At 35.4% G+C, this 22,601-nt stretch overlaps 2 protein-coding genes across 3 annotated transcripts; one reads left to right on the top strand and one right to left on the bottom strand.

The window, feature by feature from the left end:
- The first annotated feature begins 3,468 nt into the window (after positions 1-3,468).
- Positions 3,469-11,541, top strand: LOC140508801 (olfactory receptor 51A7-like). 2 transcript variants are annotated; one of them, XM_072616674.1, is made up of 2 exons: positions 3,469-3,485; positions 10,644-11,541. In XM_072616674.1, the coding sequence occupies exon 2, from the start codon at positions 10,711-10,713 to the stop codon at positions 11,539-11,541; it is 831 nt and encodes a 276-aa protein (XP_072472775.1). In that variant the 5' UTR covers positions 3,469-3,485; positions 10,644-10,710. The 2 variants fall into 2 exon arrangements, with proteins under 2 accessions (XP_072472775.1, XP_072472774.1); XM_072616673.1 differs by lacking the exon at positions 3,469-3,485 and having other exon boundaries at positions 10,606-11,541.
- A 9,852-nt stretch (positions 11,542-21,393) lies between these two features.
- On the bottom strand, positions 21,394-22,347 carry OR51S1 (olfactory receptor family 51 subfamily S member 1). Its single transcript, XM_072615629.1, has one exon. The coding sequence runs from the start codon at positions 22,345-22,347 to the stop codon at positions 21,394-21,396; it is 954 nt and encodes a 317-aa protein (XP_072471730.1).
- Positions 22,348-22,601: the final 254 nt, after the last annotated feature.

Below are 22,601 nucleotides of genomic sequence, written 5' to 3'. Positions count from 1 at the left end.
CCTTCCACTAAACTCTTCTTTTTCTGATTTTAAATCCAGTCTCAGACACTCAATGTCTATGTTACCCTGGGCACATCACTTAACAACTTTTTGGCACAGTTTCCTCATCTATAAAATGAGGTTCATAATAGTCCCTAGCTCCCAGGGATGTTGCTAGGATCAAATGAGATAATAGCTGTAAAGCACTAAAAATCATGCCCCGCATATAGTAAGGATTATATAAATGTTAGCTATTATTATTAATTCTCGTTAGTATTATTCTTATTATTATCATTGTTTGCCTCCATGTAGCATGAATTCTGGTTCCCCCTCTCCAAAGACCTCTGGCATTGTAGGGTTTTCTCATAACTGAGTCAATCTCCTCATTCCTTTTCCTGATTGTCATTCAAGTGGACAGACATTTATTAAAGACTTGGTATGTGTCAGGCATCATGTTGAAACCTTGGAATAAAAAGGTAGGCTAACTTGCACCTATTCTCAAAGGCATCACAATCTAACTGGGGAGACAACAGGTACACAACTACATATAGCATCAGGATATATCAGTAGTACTGTTTCCAATTTTGATTGATATATTTTTGGAAGAACTTTGATGGAATGAAACCATGAAATCAATATAATCAGGCTTAAATTCTGATTCTGATACTTTCACTGACCTTGAACAACTCTAAACCCAAGTTTCCTCATTTATAAGACAAGAGATTTAAACCATACAGTCACTAAGATAGGCTATGATCCTATGGCTAAGAATTAGTAAGCAAGGCACTTTTTTGAGAATATGGGAGGTAAGAATCCCTTTTTACTTAGACTTTATAGAAATTATTGTTGAGAATGTCACAAAAATTTGGTGAAGCTAAGTAAAATTTATGAACTCTTCAAACTTAACTAAGGCTTTTGTAACACTCTATATTCAGTTCTGCACATTATATATTTTTTAAATGTACTTTACTGGTACATTTCTTTTTTTTATGATACAATCATCAACCCCAGGGTTGGAGTCCCTGTAGACTTCTAGGTCCTCAAGTGTGGCCCTTTGACTGAATCTAAACTTCACAGAACAAGTCCCCTTAATAAAAAGATTTGTTCTGTAAAACTTGGACTCAGTCAAAAGACCCCACCCAAAGATCTAGAAGGCCACATGTGGCCTTGAGTCCACAGGTTCCCCACGCTTGAATCCCCTGCAGGTTAATCGTTCCCTTTTCACAAAGGAAAATAAATAAGCAAAAATATCCATTGCAGAGACTATTTCAGCAAAAATTGCAATATTCTGTCTTATTAACAGCATCCCCTACTGGGCCTACATGGCCTTTACCATGAGAGAAAAGACTCTTTTTTTATCTGTTCTCCAATATTTTTATTGACTCTTTCATAACTTTAAGTTAAACTTAATTTTAATGATCTTTTCATTCATTGTTTAATCATTTTTTATACTGTTCTCTTTGCCTTACACATTCCCTTATATCTTTGGTCATTTGAATATTCTCTCTGAATTCCTAGTATTTGTCATTTCTTTTTGAAGAATAATATTCTATTTAATTTATATTCCATGAAATCCCCTATAAGAATATTTCCTTTAACATCATTGAACAGAAACCTTGAAGTGTTTCTCCTTTGCAAATAATGCTAGCTTTTGATTTTAAATATCTCATTTAAATATATTATGTAAGGCTTTTTGATTGCTAGGCTTTTTAGATTTTCGAAAAGAAGGGTTACATTATTTCAAAGTATTTTCCTGCTTATGTTTAAGTAATTATGTGGTTTTTATTTATGCGATACATTTGTCCATTTACAATTGTTAAAATACCTTTGAATCATTGCATTCATCTAGCTTCATCGTGGAAGAAATTTCTTAATATGTTTTAGCAGTCTCCTTAAAAATGATCTTATTGTAAAATATATTAATATTTGTAATGAGATTTGTCTTTGCCTGATTGGTCTATTTCTGATTTGAGTATTAGGACTATGTTTCTCTCATAAAAGTAACTTGATAGAAGATATTCTGTCTCTCTTTTTGGGAACATTTTTGCAATGTAGGGTTTAATTGTTCTTTAAATATTTGGTGTGATGATTTCTAAATATATGTGCCCTTTTTTCACCATTTGGATTGATATGTGTCTCAGTTTTTACCCTGCAATTGTTAGGATCACCATTTCATATTCATACACACACACACACACACACACACACACACACACACTACACACACACACACACACACACACACACATTCACATTTCTCCCTAATTCTTAGTTTTGTTGACACACAATTTTTGTAGCAATTGAAATAAATTATGTTTATTTCCTCTCTTTTGTGAATTTATCTTTTGTATCTCTTATTCTGATAATTTTATTTCTCTTTTTTCTGATCAATTTAGCTAAATTGATAGTAGTTAAACCCTACTTTGATAGCATAAGTAATAAAGAAAATAATGAAACAAGCATTTATTATTATTATATATACACATATATATGTATATACATATATAGAATATTACTGCTTTTATGGTTCCTAATTTATTTGTTTTCTAGTCCTTTAAATTCCATGCTTTACTCATTGAGTTTGTGTTTTCTATTTTGATATAAACTGATACATATTTTCTAATGACTATACTATCTGCAAGCACTACATTTTGAAATATTATTTCACTTTGTTGCACCTAAAATAATCATTTTTCTATGATGTGTTTTTTACTACATCATTATAAGCATGGTATAAACTATTCTCCATTTAGGTCTCTATCTTTTTTTATATTTTTATTGTCTATTAATATTCTTTATGATACATAGAGAATATGCTTATTATAGCTTATGCTTTTTATTTATTTATATGCTACCATGTAATCAACTTTTTGTTAATTGTAATAGTTTACACAATGCTTCTTTAAAACAATATACAAATTCAGAAATCATTATAGGTCTGTCAAAACTAGTTTGTTCAATGATATTCTTAGATCTTTATTTCCTTTTTAATTTATTAGATATTAGATATCTGTGGTTTGGATCAGATCTTTAAGAGAGATTTCAAAGATTCATTGTTTTAATATCAATCATTTGAGTTTTTCTTTAAGAACTTACCTACTATACCATCTGGTGCACCAACATTAGATATTGCCCTTTTTCTCATTGATAATTTTCATTGTCTATAGTACCTTTTTAGCAGGATGCTGCTTTCCTTTTTGTTTCTTCACTTTCTCAGTTTCTATTATTGTCTTACCTAATTTCAAAATAGAAGTTCCTTCTTTCCTAGATTGTCCTGAAGAAGAGTATTTTTTTTATAATTTATCTTCTTGAAGTATAATTCTACATGTTTTATATGGACTTTTACAAAATGCAACAAATTTTAGGTTATTGTTCTTTTATTCATTTTTTTAAAAATGGAGAACTTAGTTCATCTACATACAGGGTTATAATTGCTACATTTTGTTACATTTAGTAGCTACTATATATAAATGTGTGAGTATATCTAATAAATTTATTCCCCCTTTAAAGTCAGCAGTTAATCACTGTTTTCTTTATGTTTATCTGAACTCCACCTCCTCCTGCCCTCCTATTAACGCTTCCCTCCTATTTCTTATATTATTAATATAATATGACAGTGTGAAAATGACTCATTGTAAATCTCTCACTCTGTCATTCTACCAGCATAATTGTCATAATTTTTCAGGAAGGATATTGATAAGACATATATGCTCCAAAGATCTGAAAGGCAATAGTATCTAAGCCACATAGGGATCAGGTAAAGGAAATAGAACTGTTTGAGAAAACAGCTTAAGGAAGAAATGGTTTCAAGGATATACAGAAGTTATAATAGCTCCTCCTATTCAGGCAGACATTTCTTCCCAATCCTTTTATTTCCTCTTAGTTCTATGTATTTTATTCAGTAGAAATAAGGGCTGGAGAACAAATAACCAGAAGTCAAAGTGACAGAGTTGACATTAATGGGCATTCTGAAAGAGACTCAAAAATGTAGACTGGATACTCTCTTATATTATAATTCTATCCCAATTAAAAAAGAACTGCTATAATTATTTGGTAAGGATAGGCCTATTCCTCTTTATTTGATTCCTTTGGGGGTAAAAGCCTTGCAGTTATCAAGGAGTGCAAGGTTATGCACAGTTTGATATTTTTAGGGCATAATTCAAAATTGCTTTTCAAAATGAAAGGACCAGTTCAGCGCTACAGCAACAAAGCCTTGATGCTTCTCATTGGGCTTAGATTATTGATGATGAACAATTCCACCTACATCTTAACCAATAAGTGATGAATTTTTGTAATATTTATGCAGAATAAGACATATTTTTAGAGAAGGCTAATATGGGAATTTGTTTCACTTGACTGTGTGTATTGGTACCAAGAGTCAGAAGTGGAAAGGATAGAAAGTAAATACTCATTAACTGAAAAAATATGGACTGCGCTGCTTGAAGAAATATTTGGCAGTATTCATTCAGACAAATAAGTATTTATTAAACACCTTCTATTAAACACTTTCTGCCAGGCATTGGGCTAAGTGCTGAGGATACCAAGAAAGGCAAAATATTCTCCTTGCCCTTAGGGAGATCACAATCTAAAGGGGACAGACAGCATAAACACAACTATGTAAAAACTAGCTAGATATGGAATAAATTGGAGATGATCAGTAGAAGAATGTCACTAGAATTAAGGGAGGTCAGGACAGGTTTATCATACAAGATGGGAGATTAGTTGTGACTTGAAGTACAGTAGGAAAGCCAGTAGGTGGAGAGAGTATCCCAGGCATGGGAAATAATGAAAATGCTTGGAGTCTGGAGATGGAGTGTTTTGGTTAAGGAACAGCAAGAAGGTGTCAGTAGTACACAGAGCATAAGGAGGGGAGTAAAATGTAAGGAAAAAAAAAAAGAAAGCTGCAAAGACACGAAGGGGATACATAGTGAAAACTTTTGAATGCCAAACAGTGCAAGGCTTTATATTTGATTTAGATAGGATAAAGAATCACTAGAGTTTATTGAATTGTGTGTATGTGTCTGTGTGAAGATCTGTAATTTTGTAAGACTGATTTGATGTCTGAACGGAGAATGGACTACAGTTGGACTTGATGGACTTCAGAGAGACTTGAAATAGATATACCAGACACCAATCAGCACACTAGTGAAATACTGTAAGTGTGAGAAAAAGATGGTCTACATCAGGGTGCTTGCAGTATCAGAGAGAAGGGTGCATATAATATCCAGGACAATGGTTGGGATTAATAACACCATGTTGTATCAGCCCTAGAAAGTTGGCTAATTAGGGTTCACTTGGCCTAATAGAGGATTTTCCATTTATCTTGACTATCCACATACTGAAGGCTGTGTGATTGCTGAGATCCTGGAGTAACAATGAGCCATAGGATACAGTCCAGATGGAGGTAAAATGGAGATATCACAATGATATAAACAGGAAGATGACTGCACATTGTGAGTTCTTTTCCTCTCCTCTTTTCCTTTGCTTTCTTCCTCTGAAATGATAGGTCCAATGTACGAGATCAAATAAGCCTTGAATGGGAATGGGTTATCAGAGTAATCAGAGGCTATAACCATGGTGAGGATCACCATTATCTTGGTCCAGAGTCTAATGAGGATTTTTAACTACCTAGAATGCTGTTCTCACACAGATGAAGAAATAGGAGGAGCTTTTTTAATTCCATATATCCCTTTAATAAAGGAGCCAGAAACAGCCAAGAAAATATCTCTCCCTTTTTTATTTAGAAAAACCCTGGGAATGTATTCTCTGAAGATCCTTGAGGATAGATGCATTGATATATGATGTATCAATAGTTTTTAAAATTTAATGTCAAGTTATTAAAAACTATAACTATATAATATATAACAAGATACAATGGAGCATATTATTAAGACAATTAATTGATATATTATTTAAATGCTATTTCTAAAACCAAACTCTGTCATTATTTGAAAGGGGGACAATATTAGCATATTTCCCAGTAAATATGTGACAAAAGCAAAAATTCCCCTTTTCCTGGCTACTTGGCATAATTTCTGAAATACTTTGTTAGCAAAAAAGGCAAGGAAAAAATAAATTAAAAGATTGAGGACTGGTGAAGAGGAGATATAAATATCCCTTCTCATTGACTCCATGATAGTTTACTTTGAAAACCAGACAAAGAGAAAAGAAACTAAGTGACACAATGAATATAACCCTTTTGTCAATAAATTGAGCTGTTTGAAAAAAAAAGTAATGATAAAGTTTTGTGTTCTGCTTTACTCATTTTTCAACCATATGACTCTTTGTGTCCCCATTTGGGGTTCTCTTGGCAAATACAATGAAGTGCTTTGCCATTTCCTTCTCCAACTCACTTTACAGATAAGGAACTGAGGCAAAAAGGGTTAAGTGACTTGTTAAAGGTCACACATCTGACAGCCATTTTGAATTCAGGTCTTTCTGACTCAAGGTCAGCACTCTATGTACTATGCCACCTAGCTGCCCAATATTAAAATAAAAGTGTACAAAATAAATAAAAACAAACTATTACCATATCAATATACCAATGAAAAATTCCAAAGATAAATAATAAAAAAGGAATAATATTCAAAACACTATAAAATATCTTAGAATCAATCAGGTACTGGGGTAAATTAATTTATATAAATACAATTCCAAAATGAATTAAAGAAATAAACAATAATTTAAATAAAGATGGATAGTCATTGTTGACTGATAGATACAACAATATAATAAAAAATAATAGTTACCTAAAATAATTTAATTTTTATTGATAAAGTCAGGTTAAGTCTATAAGCATTTATTAAAATTTATAGGCTACATTGTGCTAAAAGTTTAGGACACACAAAAATGGCAAGAATAGTTTTTTTTTCCCCTCATGCAGCTAATAATCTCATGTTGGAAACAACAAACAAATATATGCAAATGAGACATATCTTTTTCTATATCTATGTATCTACCTATAAATTTGAAATAGTCTCAGAGGAAAGGCACTGGCATTAAGGTGAGCCAAAAAAGGCTTCTTTCAGAAGGTGGGATTTTCAGCTGATATTTCAAGGAAACCAGGGAAGTCAGGAGACAGAGACAAGAAGGAAGAACATTACAGATATGTGGGACAGCTAATGAAAAATCATAGTCAGAGCTAGAAGTCAGAAGATAGAATGTCTTGCATGTGAAACAATAAAGAGGTCACTGTCACTTGATCATAGAGTACCTGGAGAGCAGTAGTATGTAAAAAGACTGGAATGTTAGGAAGGACTTTGAATGCTACACTGAACTTTTTATATTTGATCCTGATGTTAATGAGAAATCATTGAATATTATTAAATGAGGATGGGACATAGGTAGTGCTCTATAGTTAGACTTGAATTTTCGGAAGATCACTCTGACAGATTAATGGAAGACTAACTGAAATAGGGGGTCCTTGTGGAAGAAAGATCAACCATAAAGTTATTGCAAGAGTCAGGCATAAAATTATGAAATACTGCACCAGAGCGGTGGCAGTGTCAGATTACAGAAAAGAACATATACAAGAGAAGTTGTGAAAATACAATTGCCAAGTCTTGGCAATAGAATAAATATGGGGAAGATAAGAAAGAGTAAGAAAATAAGGATGACATCTAGGTTTTGACCTTGAGTGGTTGGAGAATAATAATGCTTTCTATTGAAACAGAGAAGGGGTGAAAAGGGGAGGGTTTATAGAAAAGAAAATGAGCTCAGTTTTGGACATATTGAGCTTAAAAGTTCCATGGGACATCCAGTTTGACATATGCAACCAGTGGTTACAGACTCAAGACTAGAGATTAAGAGAGAATTTAGGACTTGACAAACAAATCGAAAATCATCTGCTTAGAGGTGATAATTAAATCCATAGGTGCTAATGAAATCACTAAACATAATAGTATAAAAAGAGCAGAGAAGAGGACCTGGGACAGAGCTTCAGGAGACATCTAGAGTTATTAGGATAAAGATACAGCGATGGAGACTAAGGAAGAGCGGGTAGAAATGTGGAACAGTGGAGAGCAGGGTTAAGAATAGCTTGAGAAAAGAGAGTATCAAGACAGAATAGTCAAGAAATCTTCAATTGCTTTCATTTGCCATCCTTCTCTACTCATATCACCATAGGATAGGAGTATGCTTTGGGTCAAGCCTGTCTTTGTTCATCACTCCTTAGGGGGTGCTATTCATTCTCCTTAATGTAGCACGACCTAGAGCTCTCTATATCACTGGCAATCATTTAGCATCTAAAGAATGATCTTTAATGAAGTGGTCTTTTGGGTCTCATTTCAATGTGGGGGGAGGGGGAGCCTACTGATAACATCCTTTCTTTCCTCAGAAAATGCTCACACCACCATCCCTTTTTTTTCAGTAGAGCATAAATGCTTTAGCATTACGACTGTGCTCCCTTTCTCCTGGGATCATCATGAAAGTGAATTTTATGTCACATCTCCCTTTGAGAGTACCCAGTTCCTTTCTTATTATTAATGTACATTATTATGTCATTCTTGAAAGTGGAACTTTCTCCTCTTTAGTTAAATGATAATGAAAGTGTTGTTAGAGAACATTCCCTTGTAGGAAGAGATCCTTAAAGAATGAGATATTTGAGAAAGCCTGAGGAAGTAGATGGAGATTAAAGTCTTATCCAGAACAGAATAATTGTTCATAAGCTCAGTCTCTGTGTGTCATTTTGACTCTGCAGGTGGCATGTGAATTAGAAGAATTCCTTAAATTGGAAGTATTAACATTAGGGTGTTTGAAATAAAAAAAACAAACAAACAACTCCATGACAGTAGGAGCTAGAATGGATAGTTATTGACCTTTAAATAACCACACAGATACTAATGAGATCAATACCTTTCAATACAGGTGACTGTCTCCCACCTCTCTGTCTTAATTATCTCTATACATTGGAGAATATTTAGAGGATCTCTCAATTCTTTGAGGAGTCTTAAGCCACTATTATTGCTATTTACTTATTCATGACATCAGGAAAATAAAATTAATAGCACACAAATATTTAAAACTTTATTCTTTCTAAAGTACTTTTCCTCACATCTATCCTGACAGAAAGACTGGGAAAGTATTACTATCTACCTCTCTCTCTCTCTCTCTCTCTCTCTCTCTCTCTCTCTCTCTCTCTCTCCATTTGTATTTAAACACATACATACATATACATATATGTATATGTGTGTGAATATATATGTGTGTATATATATATATGTACATATATATGTACATATATATATATACATGCATATTACACACCCACAACTGTGGCTATTAGAAGTAATATAATTTGCTCAATATCATGTGATTATTAAGAAAAAGAGCTAAAATCTTGGTTTTTTTCTCCCAATTTTCTCCACCACACAAAATTTGCCTTTGGAAGTTTCTAGAAGTTAAAGAAAAAGTTAATAGAATAAAAGTGAAGTAAAGAACTGATATTTCAGAATTCTTCTTTTTGAAAGAGACTGAAAAGTTCTTGGACTACCACTCAATAAGTTTAATTTGAAAGCTAGAGGGTGACTCTTTCCAGGACCCCATCTTCTCTTTATCAATAAGCCCCAATTAGGCAAGGAAAAGGGAACATGGGTGCTGATAGAAACTTAGTATCTAAAGGGAAACTCCAAAATCTTTGTTTATATTTTAAAATAGCATCCTACTTCCCATGGGGAGCTTAGTGCATTTAGTACAGAAGTGTCAAATTTGGTTGTATAGAAACCAGATTAGGAATTCGGAAAACTTTAACAAAATAAATAAAATCACAATACAATGGATAATGATAATTTGTGGTTTTCTAAGACAATATGTGAGCTGCAGGGATCCATTTGTATTTGTTTGTTACTATTGGCATAATAGATAGAGAATTGGTCTTGAAGCCATGAAGACCTATGTTCAATTCTAGTCTCTGACAATTATTGTCTATGGGACCTGGCGAATCACTTGAGCTCACAATGCTCTACATAACTGTCTAAAACTACAAGTTTCGTAGAAGATGCTGACCTTCATTGGAAGAGTGAATGCCTTTGCCATGAAATTCCCTATACCAAAAAAGTCATAGACTCAGTTACCTATCCGTATCATATTTCAAATAAGAAGATACACACACACACACACACACACACACACACACACACACACACACACACACACACTTGTTCAGTCATTTCAATTGTGACCAACTTTATGGGATTTTCTTGGTAAAGATACTTGAGTAGCTTGTCATTTTCTTCTCCAGCTCATTTTACCCATGAGGAAACTAGGATAAATAGAGTTAAATGACTTCCCAGAGTCACAAAGCTAATAAATGTCTGAGGCCAGATTTGCACTAAGGAAGATGAGTCTTCCTGATGCCAGGACTAGCACTCTCATCATTATGCCATCTAAGTGCCACATACAAGGACATATACATATACACGCATATGTACATATACATACACATACATACATGTACACATATACTTTCTAATATATATCCATATAAATATTTTATAATATAATATTTAATATATCCATATAAATATTATTTAACAAATTTCTCTCTCGTACTTAAGTCACTATTTAGCATATATATGTGTATGTGAATATCATTTAGTTTCAGGAACATATCTTGCCATCATTGTCATCATGTCAACTTCAAATATCTCTGAAGGCATGGTGTCTACTTTCCTCCTCATTGGAATCCCAGGACTGGAGCATATTCACATCTGGATATCCATCCCCATATGCCTCATGTACATCACTGCGGCCCTTGGCAACTGTACTATCCTCTTCATCATCAAGACAGAACCTTCACTTCATGAGCCCATGTACTATTTCCTGTCAATGCTGGCCATCTCTGACATGGGCCTGTCCTTCTCTTCTTTACCCACTATGCTAAGGATCTTTTTGTTCAATTCCCCCATAATCTCCCTCAATGCCTGTTTTATTCAGGAGTTCTTTATTCATGGCTTCACTGATATGGAGTCCTCAGTGCTGCTGATTATGTCTTTTGATCGTTTTTTAGCAATCTGCAATCCCCTAAGATACAGTTCCATTCTTACTAGTGCTAGAGTTATACAATTAGGACTAGTGCTTGCTATTAAGAGTATTCTCTTAGTACTTCCCCTCCCTTTCATCTTAAAGAGGTTGATCTACTGTAAGAAAAGACTTCTCTCTCATTCTTACTGTCTGCACCAGGATGTCATGAAACTGGCATGCTCTGACAATAGGATCAACTTTATCTATGGCTTTTTTGTTGCCCTCTGCATGATGTCTGACTTGGTGTTCATTGTGATTTCGTACATCTTGATTTTAAAAACAGTAATGGGTATTGTATCGCATGGAGAACGTCTCAAGGCCCTTAACACTTGCATCTCCCACATATGTGCTGTACTAATCTTCTATGTGCCCATCATCACCCTGGCTGCTATGCATCGCTTTGCCAAGCATAAGTCTCCCTTGACAATGATCATCATTGCTGATGTCTTCCTAATGGTTCCTCCTTTAATGAACCCTATTGTATATTGTGTGAAGACTCGGCAAATTCGTGAGAAGATTCTGACAAAACTTAGATTGAAGTGAGAAAAATAAAGGTCAAGCCTGGAAAATGTTTAATTAAGGGATAAAGATGTTTCTGTACATGGGGGAGTGTAAATAAGGTGACCATCATCATCATTACCATCACCACTACCACAACACATCTTTTAATCTCGACTAAGATAATAATGATAGTTGGCATTTATTTATCATTTTGAGATTTATAAAGTACTTTATAAACATTATCTCAATTGTTGCAACATAACAACCCTGTAAAGTATATGAGATCTTTTATAGATGAGGAAATTGAGGTTGAGAGGTTAAGCGAGTTGTCCGGGGTCCCACAGCTAATAGATATCTAAAACAGTATTTGCATTCAGTTCCTTCTGACTCCCAATCAGCTACTTTATTTCCTGAGCCACCTAATTGCCTCTCTCAGCTAGAAAAAGTCAGAAATCAGAAACAGACACTGCCTTTAATGAGTTCTCTCTATAATAGGCACAAGAATACTGACATAGACCAAAAGCAATCATGGTGATTAATTTTACAAATAATGGTATAAGTATCTTGATTCTCTACAGGGTGAAGTTAAGCACTGATAGATCACAGAAAATGATGAGTCATTGGAAGGAGCTCCCTTAGCCAGAAAGAATGAAACAGATGGATCTTAGGTTTATGGGTTATTCATACGACTCTCCTGTGAAAAGGACTAGTCTACTATTAAGAGTGAGGCATACCTAGTCCTCATACAGATGTAGCTACCTCCCTGCCTGTATCATAGAATCAATAGAACGTTTATTTCTGCCACTGTCAAGAGCGCCACTACTCTCCACTTACACTGATTTAAAGTATCATTGTCATTTTTTTTGCTTCCTAATTAACTCAGGTCCTGTGTTCAGCTGGTTGTCCAATCTTGTCGTTTCTTTCTTACTACCTTCACAAAATCCCTTGAATCCCTAGGAACCATCCAAGGTCAGGATCTTATCATTTCCCACTTAAACAACTGAAAAACCTCCTAATTGATTTCCTTCATCTTCAATCCCCTTCTCCAAACTATCCTCCTTACAAGTGTCAAAATGTTTTTCTTTTCATTTTTTAAAATCCAGACATGACCACGACATTCCCCGTTTAAATAAATCAGAACAAAACAACATAAACAAACAAACAAACAAAAAATCCCTGTTGTTTCTTCATTACTCTTAGGATTATATATAAAATATTGTTATTGTATTTGGCATTTCCAGTCAAACTTTTTCCTGCTCTACTGGTGTCATATGAGCAACACAGTGATGGACTAGACATTTTCTTTGATCCTCATGGCCTCTATGGCCTTTCCAAAATGGGAATTATTCACCAAAGATGAAGCAACTTTAACTGTCTCCATGGTCTTGATGCTTAGAGTCCAAAAGGTTAACAAAATGGGAACTGATAATCACCCACCTTGAGTTCAATCAGCATTGCTTCTCCTCCTCCCAAACCTCTTCTTGCTGTCCTCTGGAGACAGAAAACAGCAGCAGCAGCAGCAGCAAACTCCGAAACAAGTTCCTTAAACCATCAGGAAAAAGACTTTCAAATACAAAGGAAAATACTTTTGAAAACTATTCCCACATCCACTATATGAAAGGAATAGGAAACTGGATAATACATTTTGAAGAGTATTAAAGCTCAGGATGCTGCCTAGGGTAAGCTACCCTGCAAACCTGACCTTAACCATGTAGGAAAAAAGGTTCATATTGAACCATAAAGAAGAGTTTGACATTTTTTTAAATAAAATTGGAAATGAAGAGAATATTTGTTTTTGAAAAACCTCAAACGGCAGAAATCAGGAGTGAACAAATTCAGTAGGCAAGGATAACAACAGTAACAGAGTGATAAGAGAAAGACCCATAAGGGACTTCTACTTAAGGATGGGAAATCTGTGGCCTCAAGGTCTCATGTGGCCTTAAGGTCACATGTGGCCTTCTACATCCTTGGATGCAGTCTTTTGATTGAGTCCAAGTATTACAGAATAAATCCTTTTGTTAAGGGGATTTGGTTTGTGAAGTTTAGGTTTAGTCAAAGAGCCACTCTTGAGGACCTACAGAGCCACATGTAGCCTTGAAACTGCAGGTTCCCCACCTTTGACTGATGTATCTAGAAAGAGAAATCTGGTACAGAGAACAGTGAAGGGATGGACAGGTTGACTATGGAAGGAAACTAAAGACATCCTGCTTACAGATGAATATGTCTTTTGTGGGTCTACTTTATGGCATATCATGGTACCTGAAAGGGGTGGTGGTAGGAGAAGTGAGCAGGAGAACAGGAAGGAGTGAGTAATGTGCCAGGGTCAAATTAAATGTTAATAGTAATGGGAAAGTGACCTCTGTGATTTTACAAGGCAAAGAACCTTATAAGGGAGTGGCTGAAGAAAAGAGGGGGAAGTTAAAGAGGGGGTAGAGAAGAACCTACTTTGGAGGTAGAAGAAGGTTCTATGAATGAATATTCTCTATGGGAGAAGAGATATGGTGGGGGCAGAGAGATGGTCAGTGACAGACTGCACTCTGTATTTGTTGCTCTTTCTGGTCTTCACTGAACAAAATAACTCCATCATTTCTCATCATTTCTAATCTCATCACCATGCTGCTAACTCAAACCTTTACTGACATGACCCCTCTTAGCCACCTCTCCCCTCTGATTGGAGGACTGAAAGGTGGAATGCCAAACTCTTTCCAATGCCTTCCTTTATAGAGGGCAGAAAATGAACTTTTTGGCTCACTTCACTTTGTATCTGCTGCTCTGTCTCATTTCAACTCCACAAAACAACATGCCTCTCTATACTCCCCCATCCCTTTCCTTCCTCCTTTTGTGAGATTGTCTTTTATTTTTATTAAATTTATCTCTGGAGCTTAGTATAGTGGCTGGCACATAGTAGGTGCTTAATAAATGTCTATTGAATTGGATTGACTTCAAGGAAGATGAGGACCCTACATTGGATGGAACCTGAGGGATTCGTTGCATAAAAAATCTACTTGTCCTGGGAAATGGGGAGTTGAGATCTCTTTGAGAAACTGACACCTGGAGAAGTGGGGGAACACAGACACAGGGAGATTTCTAGGCAAATTTTCTCTCTCTCTCTCATATGTGTGTGTGTGTGTGTGTGTGTGTGTGTGTATTTATGTATATGAAACTGACTCAATTAGCTGTAAACCTACATCTGGGATACTCTAAGCAAGCAAAGAGATTTTGACTGATTTCTTCTTTTTTCATAAAAGACAGGGAACGTTTTTCTTTATGTCTTCTTATTTTATTTTAAATATCATTTTTTAAATTACATGTAAAAAATTGAACTTTTTTTAAAATTTTGAATTCCAAATTCTCCTCCTCCCTTTTCTCCCTCTTCTCTGATACAAATAAGCAAATTGATATAGGTTATACATGTGTACTTATGCAAAACATATTTCCATATTAGTAATGTTGTAAAAAAAAGACACTAAAATTAACACAAATATAAATTAAAAAGTAATATGCTTTGATCTGCATTCAGTCTCTGTCAGTTTTTTATCTGGAGATGGACAACATTTTCCGTCGTGAGTACTTTGGTATTCTCTTAGATCATTGTATTACTGAAAATAGCTCAGTCATTGACAAGTGATCATCATACAGTGTCATTGTTTCTATGCACAAGCTTCTCCTTGTTCTTCTCACTTCACTTTTTATCAATTCATGTAAGTCTTTCTTGGATTTTCTGAAATCATCCCGCTTATCACTTCTTAGAGCACAATAATATTCCATTACAATTGTAGAGTACAACTTGTTCAGCCACTTTCCAATTGAAGAATATATCCTCAATTTTTCCAATTCTTTGCCACCACAAAAAGGGCCTTTATTTTTTATTTCAAATATTTATCAATTATTCAGATATCCTATTAAAATCTTGGCATCACTACTCAGAAATTGATATGTTTCAGCTCTTCCTTAATGTTTGACCACAATTACTTGCTCACATCCTCCCTTCACTGCTGTCTGCTAGGGCAGATGAACAAATTTCTTAAACCACATGTATAATGGTTCGGTAGATATTCACAGTAAAAAAAATGTTGTAGTGCATATGTGCATTCTTCCAGGTTACTCATGCTTGGTCACCAATGGGCCCTACTAGGACTGGGCTTTTGAAATTGGCATCAGTGAATATGGCCTCTGTGCCCGTGATCTTTTCTATAGTGTATAGCTCACTGAAATCAGCTGACTCCAGTGGTTCTTCTCTAGCTTGTTTTCAGGGAGATAAAGCTCACAAATTTCTGTCAATCTCACCATCCAAATGAGGTCAATTTCATCTTCAATCTGGCTTTTCTAACAGTGTTTGGATTTACCCTTCTTTGGGAATATATTCTCTATACGCTAATATTATAATACTCAAATCATTACAGTGGAACACACCCACACCCACACCCACACTCACACACACACACATACATGCTATGATGCAGTGTCCTCTCTGACACTTATAATAATTATTATCACAATGGAAGTGATTCGCAATACAAGAAATGGAATCCATGGGGCAAACTCTATAGGGAAGAAGCAGAAGGTGCCAGAAGAGAAAACCTAGAGCGAATACCATGGAAATTTTGACTGTATGAAGAGTACTAAGAAAAGAAAGAGAGAGATAATATGATTACAGGGATCATGAATGAGAGAATTAGAATTTAGAGTTAACAAAAAGATAAGATGGATAATGAAGAAAAATTCTTTATATACAGCAGTATATGTAGATATAGACAGATGGATAGACAGATAGATATAGATCAATAGATATAGATATACACTAAGGAATAGAAGTACCTGAAGGGGAGGTGAGGAAGGGCCAATTTATTTGTCTGAGAGAAAATAAAAGAGAGAGAGAAAAAAAATCTATAACCAGAGAAAAGCAGGAGAGAAAAGGGAACTAATAAATAAAATCCTAAAGGGAAAGAAGCAACAAGTGATCAGAATGGATGAGGGGTGAGAAAAAGAGAGCCAGTTTGAACGGAGCCACCTTAAAAAAATTAAAGTAACTGAAAGAACAAAATACAGTTTATAGCAGAAAAGTGAGTTTAAAATTGAAAAGTTTCTGCACCAATAACATTAATGCATGTAGGATAAGGAGGGAAGTGGTTGAATCTGAAGTGGAAAAATGTTTCCATATCATATTTATCTGGTAAGGACTTGGTATCCAATAGATAGCTAGATGGATAGATAGACAGATAGATAGATAGCGACAGATAGATAGATGTGTGTATATATGTATATGTGTGTGTCTATGTGTGTGTACATATTTACATATGTTTGTGTTTATATAGACACATATATACATGCATATATGTGTATGCATTTGTACATATGCGTGCATACACATATATACATGCATATATGTATCTTGTGTGTATTACAAACAAGTATTATTATATATACACACATATATAATTGTTTTGTGTGTATATAATGTATATGTACACATATGTGGAAATTGTTTTTTGTCTATGTAATTCATATATATTTGTGTGTATATGTGTATATAATGCAGACATATGTAACTAATAGTCATTTCCCAATAGATAAATGGTCAAAGGATATAAATAAAAAATTATCAAAAGAACTGGAAAGTATTCACAACTTAAAAATGTGTTCCATCTTACTAATAATAAGAGAAATGGAAATCAAAACATCCCTGAGGTTTAATACCACACCCTCAAAACTGGCAAAGAAAAAAGAAAAAAAATGACGAAAGAAATAGTAACAGTAAATGTCAGAGGGGTTGCATGTGGAAAGATAAGCACACTAATACATTGTCGGTGGGGTGGTGAAATGGTACAATCATTTTAGAAAGCAATTTGGGATTGTGCAAATAAAGCGACTCAAATGTCCATACCCTTTGAACTAGATAACTCATTACTCAACTTACACCTCAAGGAAGTTATTGATAAGAAAAAGTCCATATACACCAAGGTATTTTTAACTAAGAATTGAAAACATAGTAGATACCCATCAGTTGGAGAATGACTAATAAACATTGTTGCACAATAATGTAATGGAATATTACTGTACTGTAAGAAATATCATGTGATGAATATAGAGAAGCAACATGAACTGATGCAGAGTGAGGTAAACAGAGCCAAGAAAACAACATACAAAGTACTATAATGGAAATGGAAAGAACAACACACATACAAAATTAATCAAAAGTTAACATGACAAGATTATAAAATATATAATCCTTGTTTTGTTCCTTGTATTGAACTCGAATCTGTCTTCCTCTCCTTTCTATCCATTGTACCGTATTTTGTCTTTTCAGCCAACCAAAAAAGTAAAGAACGACAAAAAAATGTTTAATTTTGCTTCTATATCATGACCGTTTATCAAATATTTGAGTAATATTTATTTTTCTGTGTCACCACTTCTTCAAGTTAAATGTCTTCAGTTCTTGCTGATGGTCATACGGAATGATTTTCAATCATTTACAAACCCTGGTGACTTTCCTATATATATTCTCTAGCTTGTAAATGTTCTTCCAAAAATTAAAAAAAAAATCAGTGTGGGGTACCATACTCCTGTTTAACTCTGACAGAAAATAGAAGAGGAGTTCTTAACTTCTGTCCCTAAAGAAATTTTGGGGAGTCCACGAATTTGGATGGGAAAATCACATCTTTCTTTTCTCTAATCTCAAATCAAGATTTAGTATTTCCTTCAATTGTTCAAAAACCTTATTCTAAGGAGTCGATAGGCTTCATCAGCTTCTCTGTCTGTCTCTGTCTTTGTCTCTGTCTGTGTGTCTGTGTCTGTTCCGTCTGTCTGTCTGTCTGTATGTCTCTCTCTCTCTGTGTCTCTCAAGAACCCTCATATATATGAACTATAAATTCACTCACACTGGACACTAAGACTATTGTGGCAGAGATCAATCTACTGTAGTGACAAAAAAAAGTCACTGGATTTGGTCAACTCGTAATACTTGGATTGAAATTCCTTTTCTAGTTATTTTTTGCTGTGTGACTTGGAACAAATCACTTAAAATCCCAGCCTTGCTTTTCTCTTCTATAAAATTAAGGTCATTATATTTATGCTGTCTATTTTGCAAATTTTTATGAAGATAAAATTATTTCATCCATGTAAAACATTGTGTAAACATTAAAGCCCTATGTAAATTTATTATTATAGCTATTGTTAGAGTTCTGATTGATTATTTTAAAAATTATTAGAAGAATTCTAGAGCTAGAATGGACTTCAGAATGCAACTAGTCCAACCTAGATGAGGAAACTGAAGGTCAGGGTCTTCATGGCTTCTTTTTTGGTCACACAGACAACAAGAGTCAGAGTTAGGATTTGACTCTAGTTTTCCTGAGTCCAGATCCAAGACTCTTTCCATTGTCTCATTCTGTCACTATTCTAATTGTCATTAATGTTTTCATGGTTAACGAAGCCTAAAATCTCATTATTATTATTTGTCATATCACTTGCTGAGCTTGTGATCCAGTAAAATGCTGATGCCATTTTCAATCTCTGAATGATGAATATGGAGCTCATACATGTGATAACTTACAGAGGATTGACAGCTCTTCAATTTTAACATCAGCCATCTCATTTCATTTATAATTTTTCAAATCACCCTTCATGCCATAGAAAACCTTTACCCTTGGGAGGCAGTTTATAGGTTAGTCAGGGGAAAGGAGTAGGTCAGTCCAACCTTGACAAGGACAGACACATAGGTCATGTGCTTTGGGTGATTGAATGTGGTGTCAGCTCTGATAGCTCAGTGGATCCATGTTCAGAGCCCGAAGGAGTCAGAAGGGGCTGGACAACACAGGAAGGACAGAGCTGAGACCACTGTGGAAACTGGAAACTGTTTTTCCCTGGCTGTTACAGAACACAATTATTTTTACATAGATTCTTAAATATGTCATGTCATTTGTTATTAGAGAAGGCTGTCTGGGAGGAGAAAGGGAAAAGGAAGATATATTTGGAAGTCAATATGATATAAAAACAGAAGGAATCAATTGAAAGGTCATTAAAAACACTGTCTTTTTTGTGTGTTTTATTTGATCATTACACTGTCCTCTGCATGCTCAGCTTTTTATTTAATTATAAATAGAGCACAATTATCTTTTCTATAATACATAATTAAATATAACATTTTTTACCACTATAATCAGCATTATTAAAATCATTTGTTTTAATGTAGTACTGCTTTAGGCATTATTTATTGCAAAGTGTATTGGTCCAACCCTTGTGCCCCAGGTGTTTCTAACCCAAGATTAATAACACAAAGATGATTAAAAAGTGCTGAAGCCCATTATCATGTAAGTGGATTGCCTAAGCATTTGCAATACAGTATATAGGGAAAATGCTGACCTAGGAGTCAGAAGAGCAATATTTAAGCCTCAGTTATGCCACTTATCAGCTGTATAATTTTAATAAGGTCACGATACTTCTCTGGGACTCTGTTGGTTGATAGGAAAAGTAAGAGCCTTGGACTAGAAGATCTAGAGATCTCTTCCAATCCTAATGGTTAGTGAAATTTTGAATATCACTATCAGTGTATGGTGGATAGATAAGTTTCAAGTGGGCTTGTGAGAACAATATATCAGCATAGGGTCTGGGTCAATAATTCAGATGAAGCCACAGGACAACACTCCCCTATGCCCAGCTAAAGAAGTGACCATGATTAAAAATGAGGTTATTCAGTATTCCTGGCTTATTAATACCAAACAAGAGACAATGTGGTATGCTAGATAAAGTCTTTGACTTTAAATTAGAGTGACTTAGGCTTAAGGCCTGCCTTTGAGACTAACTTACCACGGCTAAGTTATTTGATCTCTCTGAGACACAGACAAGCACTGAAGGCACAAATTCAAATATTGTGTCATCATGTGTCATCTTTGAACACCAATGAAATGCAAGTCCTTAGCATATTTGGTATATGTTATCCATACAATCAGTGTCATAATTTGAGTAAGACTTTCAGTCCCCTGACAAATGAAGTCAATCCAGCAGATGCTATATAGTTCATCCATTAATTTGATAACATTCACTTCTATATGTAGAGTGAAGTTAAAATTGTCAGAGATGAAAGGTGTAGATGAGACACATTTCTGACTCTTGTGAAATTTATTTTCCAGTAAGGGAACAAAGTGATTATTAGATAGCATCATATTTTCATGAGTTAATTCAAGTGTTTTAGTAAAGGAATGGGTGAAGGAGGGTCTGGAAAGTGAGCAATTAAATGCTCTCCCTACAGATTGTCAATAAATAAGTATGGCCATGTTGAGGGGAGTGATGAGCTAGACTTTCTGATTCTTCCTGTATCCACATGTTCATTTATTCATTCAGATGGGTTTTGACTTTCACTTGTGTTCCCGTGAGAGATTATGAGGAAATCCTAAGAAAATGAAGAGGTTGGAAAAGAGGAGGGGAGGTTAAATAAAACAGGTGTGTTCCTTATATGTCGGCAAGCATTCACATACACCTCAATGTCAGTAGCTGAGTTTCTGCATAGAGGGTTATAAAGCCACTAGCAACACCCCAAATCCTCTTTTGTTCCTTCCCTTAGTCTTTCCCCTGTCTAATTCCCTTATTTCTTCATGTGAAATTTATTATGGTTTGTGGGAAAGAGCACTGAACTTAGAGGCAGTGAATCTAGATTCTTTTTCTGCCTTGCTTATACCCATCTATTCTTGCAAGCAGTTGACATACACAATGCAAAAAATATATGTAAGTACATTCATGGACATAAATATATGTATATGCTTACATATAAAACATGCATGTACATTACAATGTTAAGCATTTTACTGGGAAAGCAAACATGCCAATGTTTGGTGCTGGAACACCAAAGATGGGACAATATGTCTTGTTACATCATTTATGACATTTGCCTCATTCTGTGTCTCATGGAAAAGATCTGACTTTCATGGGTTGGAGCCTTCTGAGGATCTTGTCCCTGATCTCTCTCATCTTGACACTATAGAGAACAGGGTTGAGCAGAGGTGGAAGCAGGAAGTGGATATAGGAGAGAAAAGTATGAGCAGCGTGGGGAATGGGTAATCTCAGTCGGTCAACAAGTGCTAAGAGGATCATGGGTACATAAAAAAGAAGCACAGCAGAGATATGTGCAGCACAGGTATGTTGGGCACGGCGGCGATCTTCATGTGAAGTTATACCTTGAAGTGCCTTCCCAATAATGGCATACGACAGGAAGATGAGGACAGGGTCCAAACCCATAGCAGACAAGACCACAATGAAGCTGTAGGTTGCACTTTGGGTCTCAGGACAGGAGAGCTGGGAAATATCTGGGTGTAAGCAGTATGAGTGGGATAAAACCTGGGGATGGCAGTAGGGCATCCAGGCCAAAAGAAATGGCAAGGGTAGATGGAGACTCACACAACGGAAGATGATGACCAGTCCTATCTTGCTAGTAACACTGTTAGTGAGCAGTGCTGGGTATCGGAGAGGACGACAGATGGCCAGTGCCCGGTCAAAGGCCATTGCCAGCAGGACAGAGGACTCCATGACAGAGAACACATGAATGAAGAACATTTGGAGGAAGCAGGCAAATGCTGAAACTGTGTGGGAATCAAAAAGGGAAAGTTTCAGCAGTGTGGGCATCAATACTGTGGCCAGGCCCACATCAGACACACCCAGCAGGAAGAGAAAGAAGTACATTGGACGATGGAGTGACGGTTCCACGACAATGATCCAGAGAACTGTTCCATTTCCTAGGGCACATAGGAGATAGATGGTAATCAAAATGAGGGTCCACCATGATGGTGTGGTCACCAGGCCTGGGATGCCTACCAGCAGGAAAGTAGAAATCATTGATGTGTTGTTACTGGAGTATGCCATTATGAATGGTTTTTGAGATACAGAAGGACTCAGAAGCGGAGTTCAAAAACTTGGAAACAGAAGAAAAACACAAATGGGATTTAGTCTGGTGCTTTTACTTCTTCATGATATTGCTTAGTCCCATTTTCCCCATCTCCGAATTTCTAGTACTGATTATCCCTGGGGCTCTACTTTTCTCCTGACTATGCTGTTAACCCATCCTCTTTTCTCTCCTTTTAATATTCTCTTAAACCCCAGACCCTCCTTCCAGTTCT

The sequence above is a fragment of the Notamacropus eugenii genome, chromosome 5, assembly GCF_028372415.1.
Source record: "Notamacropus eugenii isolate mMacEug1 chromosome 5, mMacEug1.pri_v2, whole genome shotgun sequence".
NCBI classification, from domain to species: Eukaryota; Metazoa; Chordata; class Mammalia; order Diprotodontia; family Macropodidae; genus Notamacropus; species Notamacropus eugenii.
The sequence above is the reverse complement of the archived record's forward strand: the minus strand, read 5'-3'. Positions and strand labels throughout refer to the sequence as shown.

Coding starts and splice junctions, on each gene's coding strand:
- OR51S1 (XM_072615629.1), bottom strand. CDS start 22,347: ATGGCATACTCCAGTAACAACACATCAATGATTTCTACTTTCCTGCTG.
- LOC140508801 (XM_072616673.1), top strand. CDS start 10,606: ATGTCAACTTCAAATATCTCTGAAGGCATGGTGTCTACTTTCCTCCTC.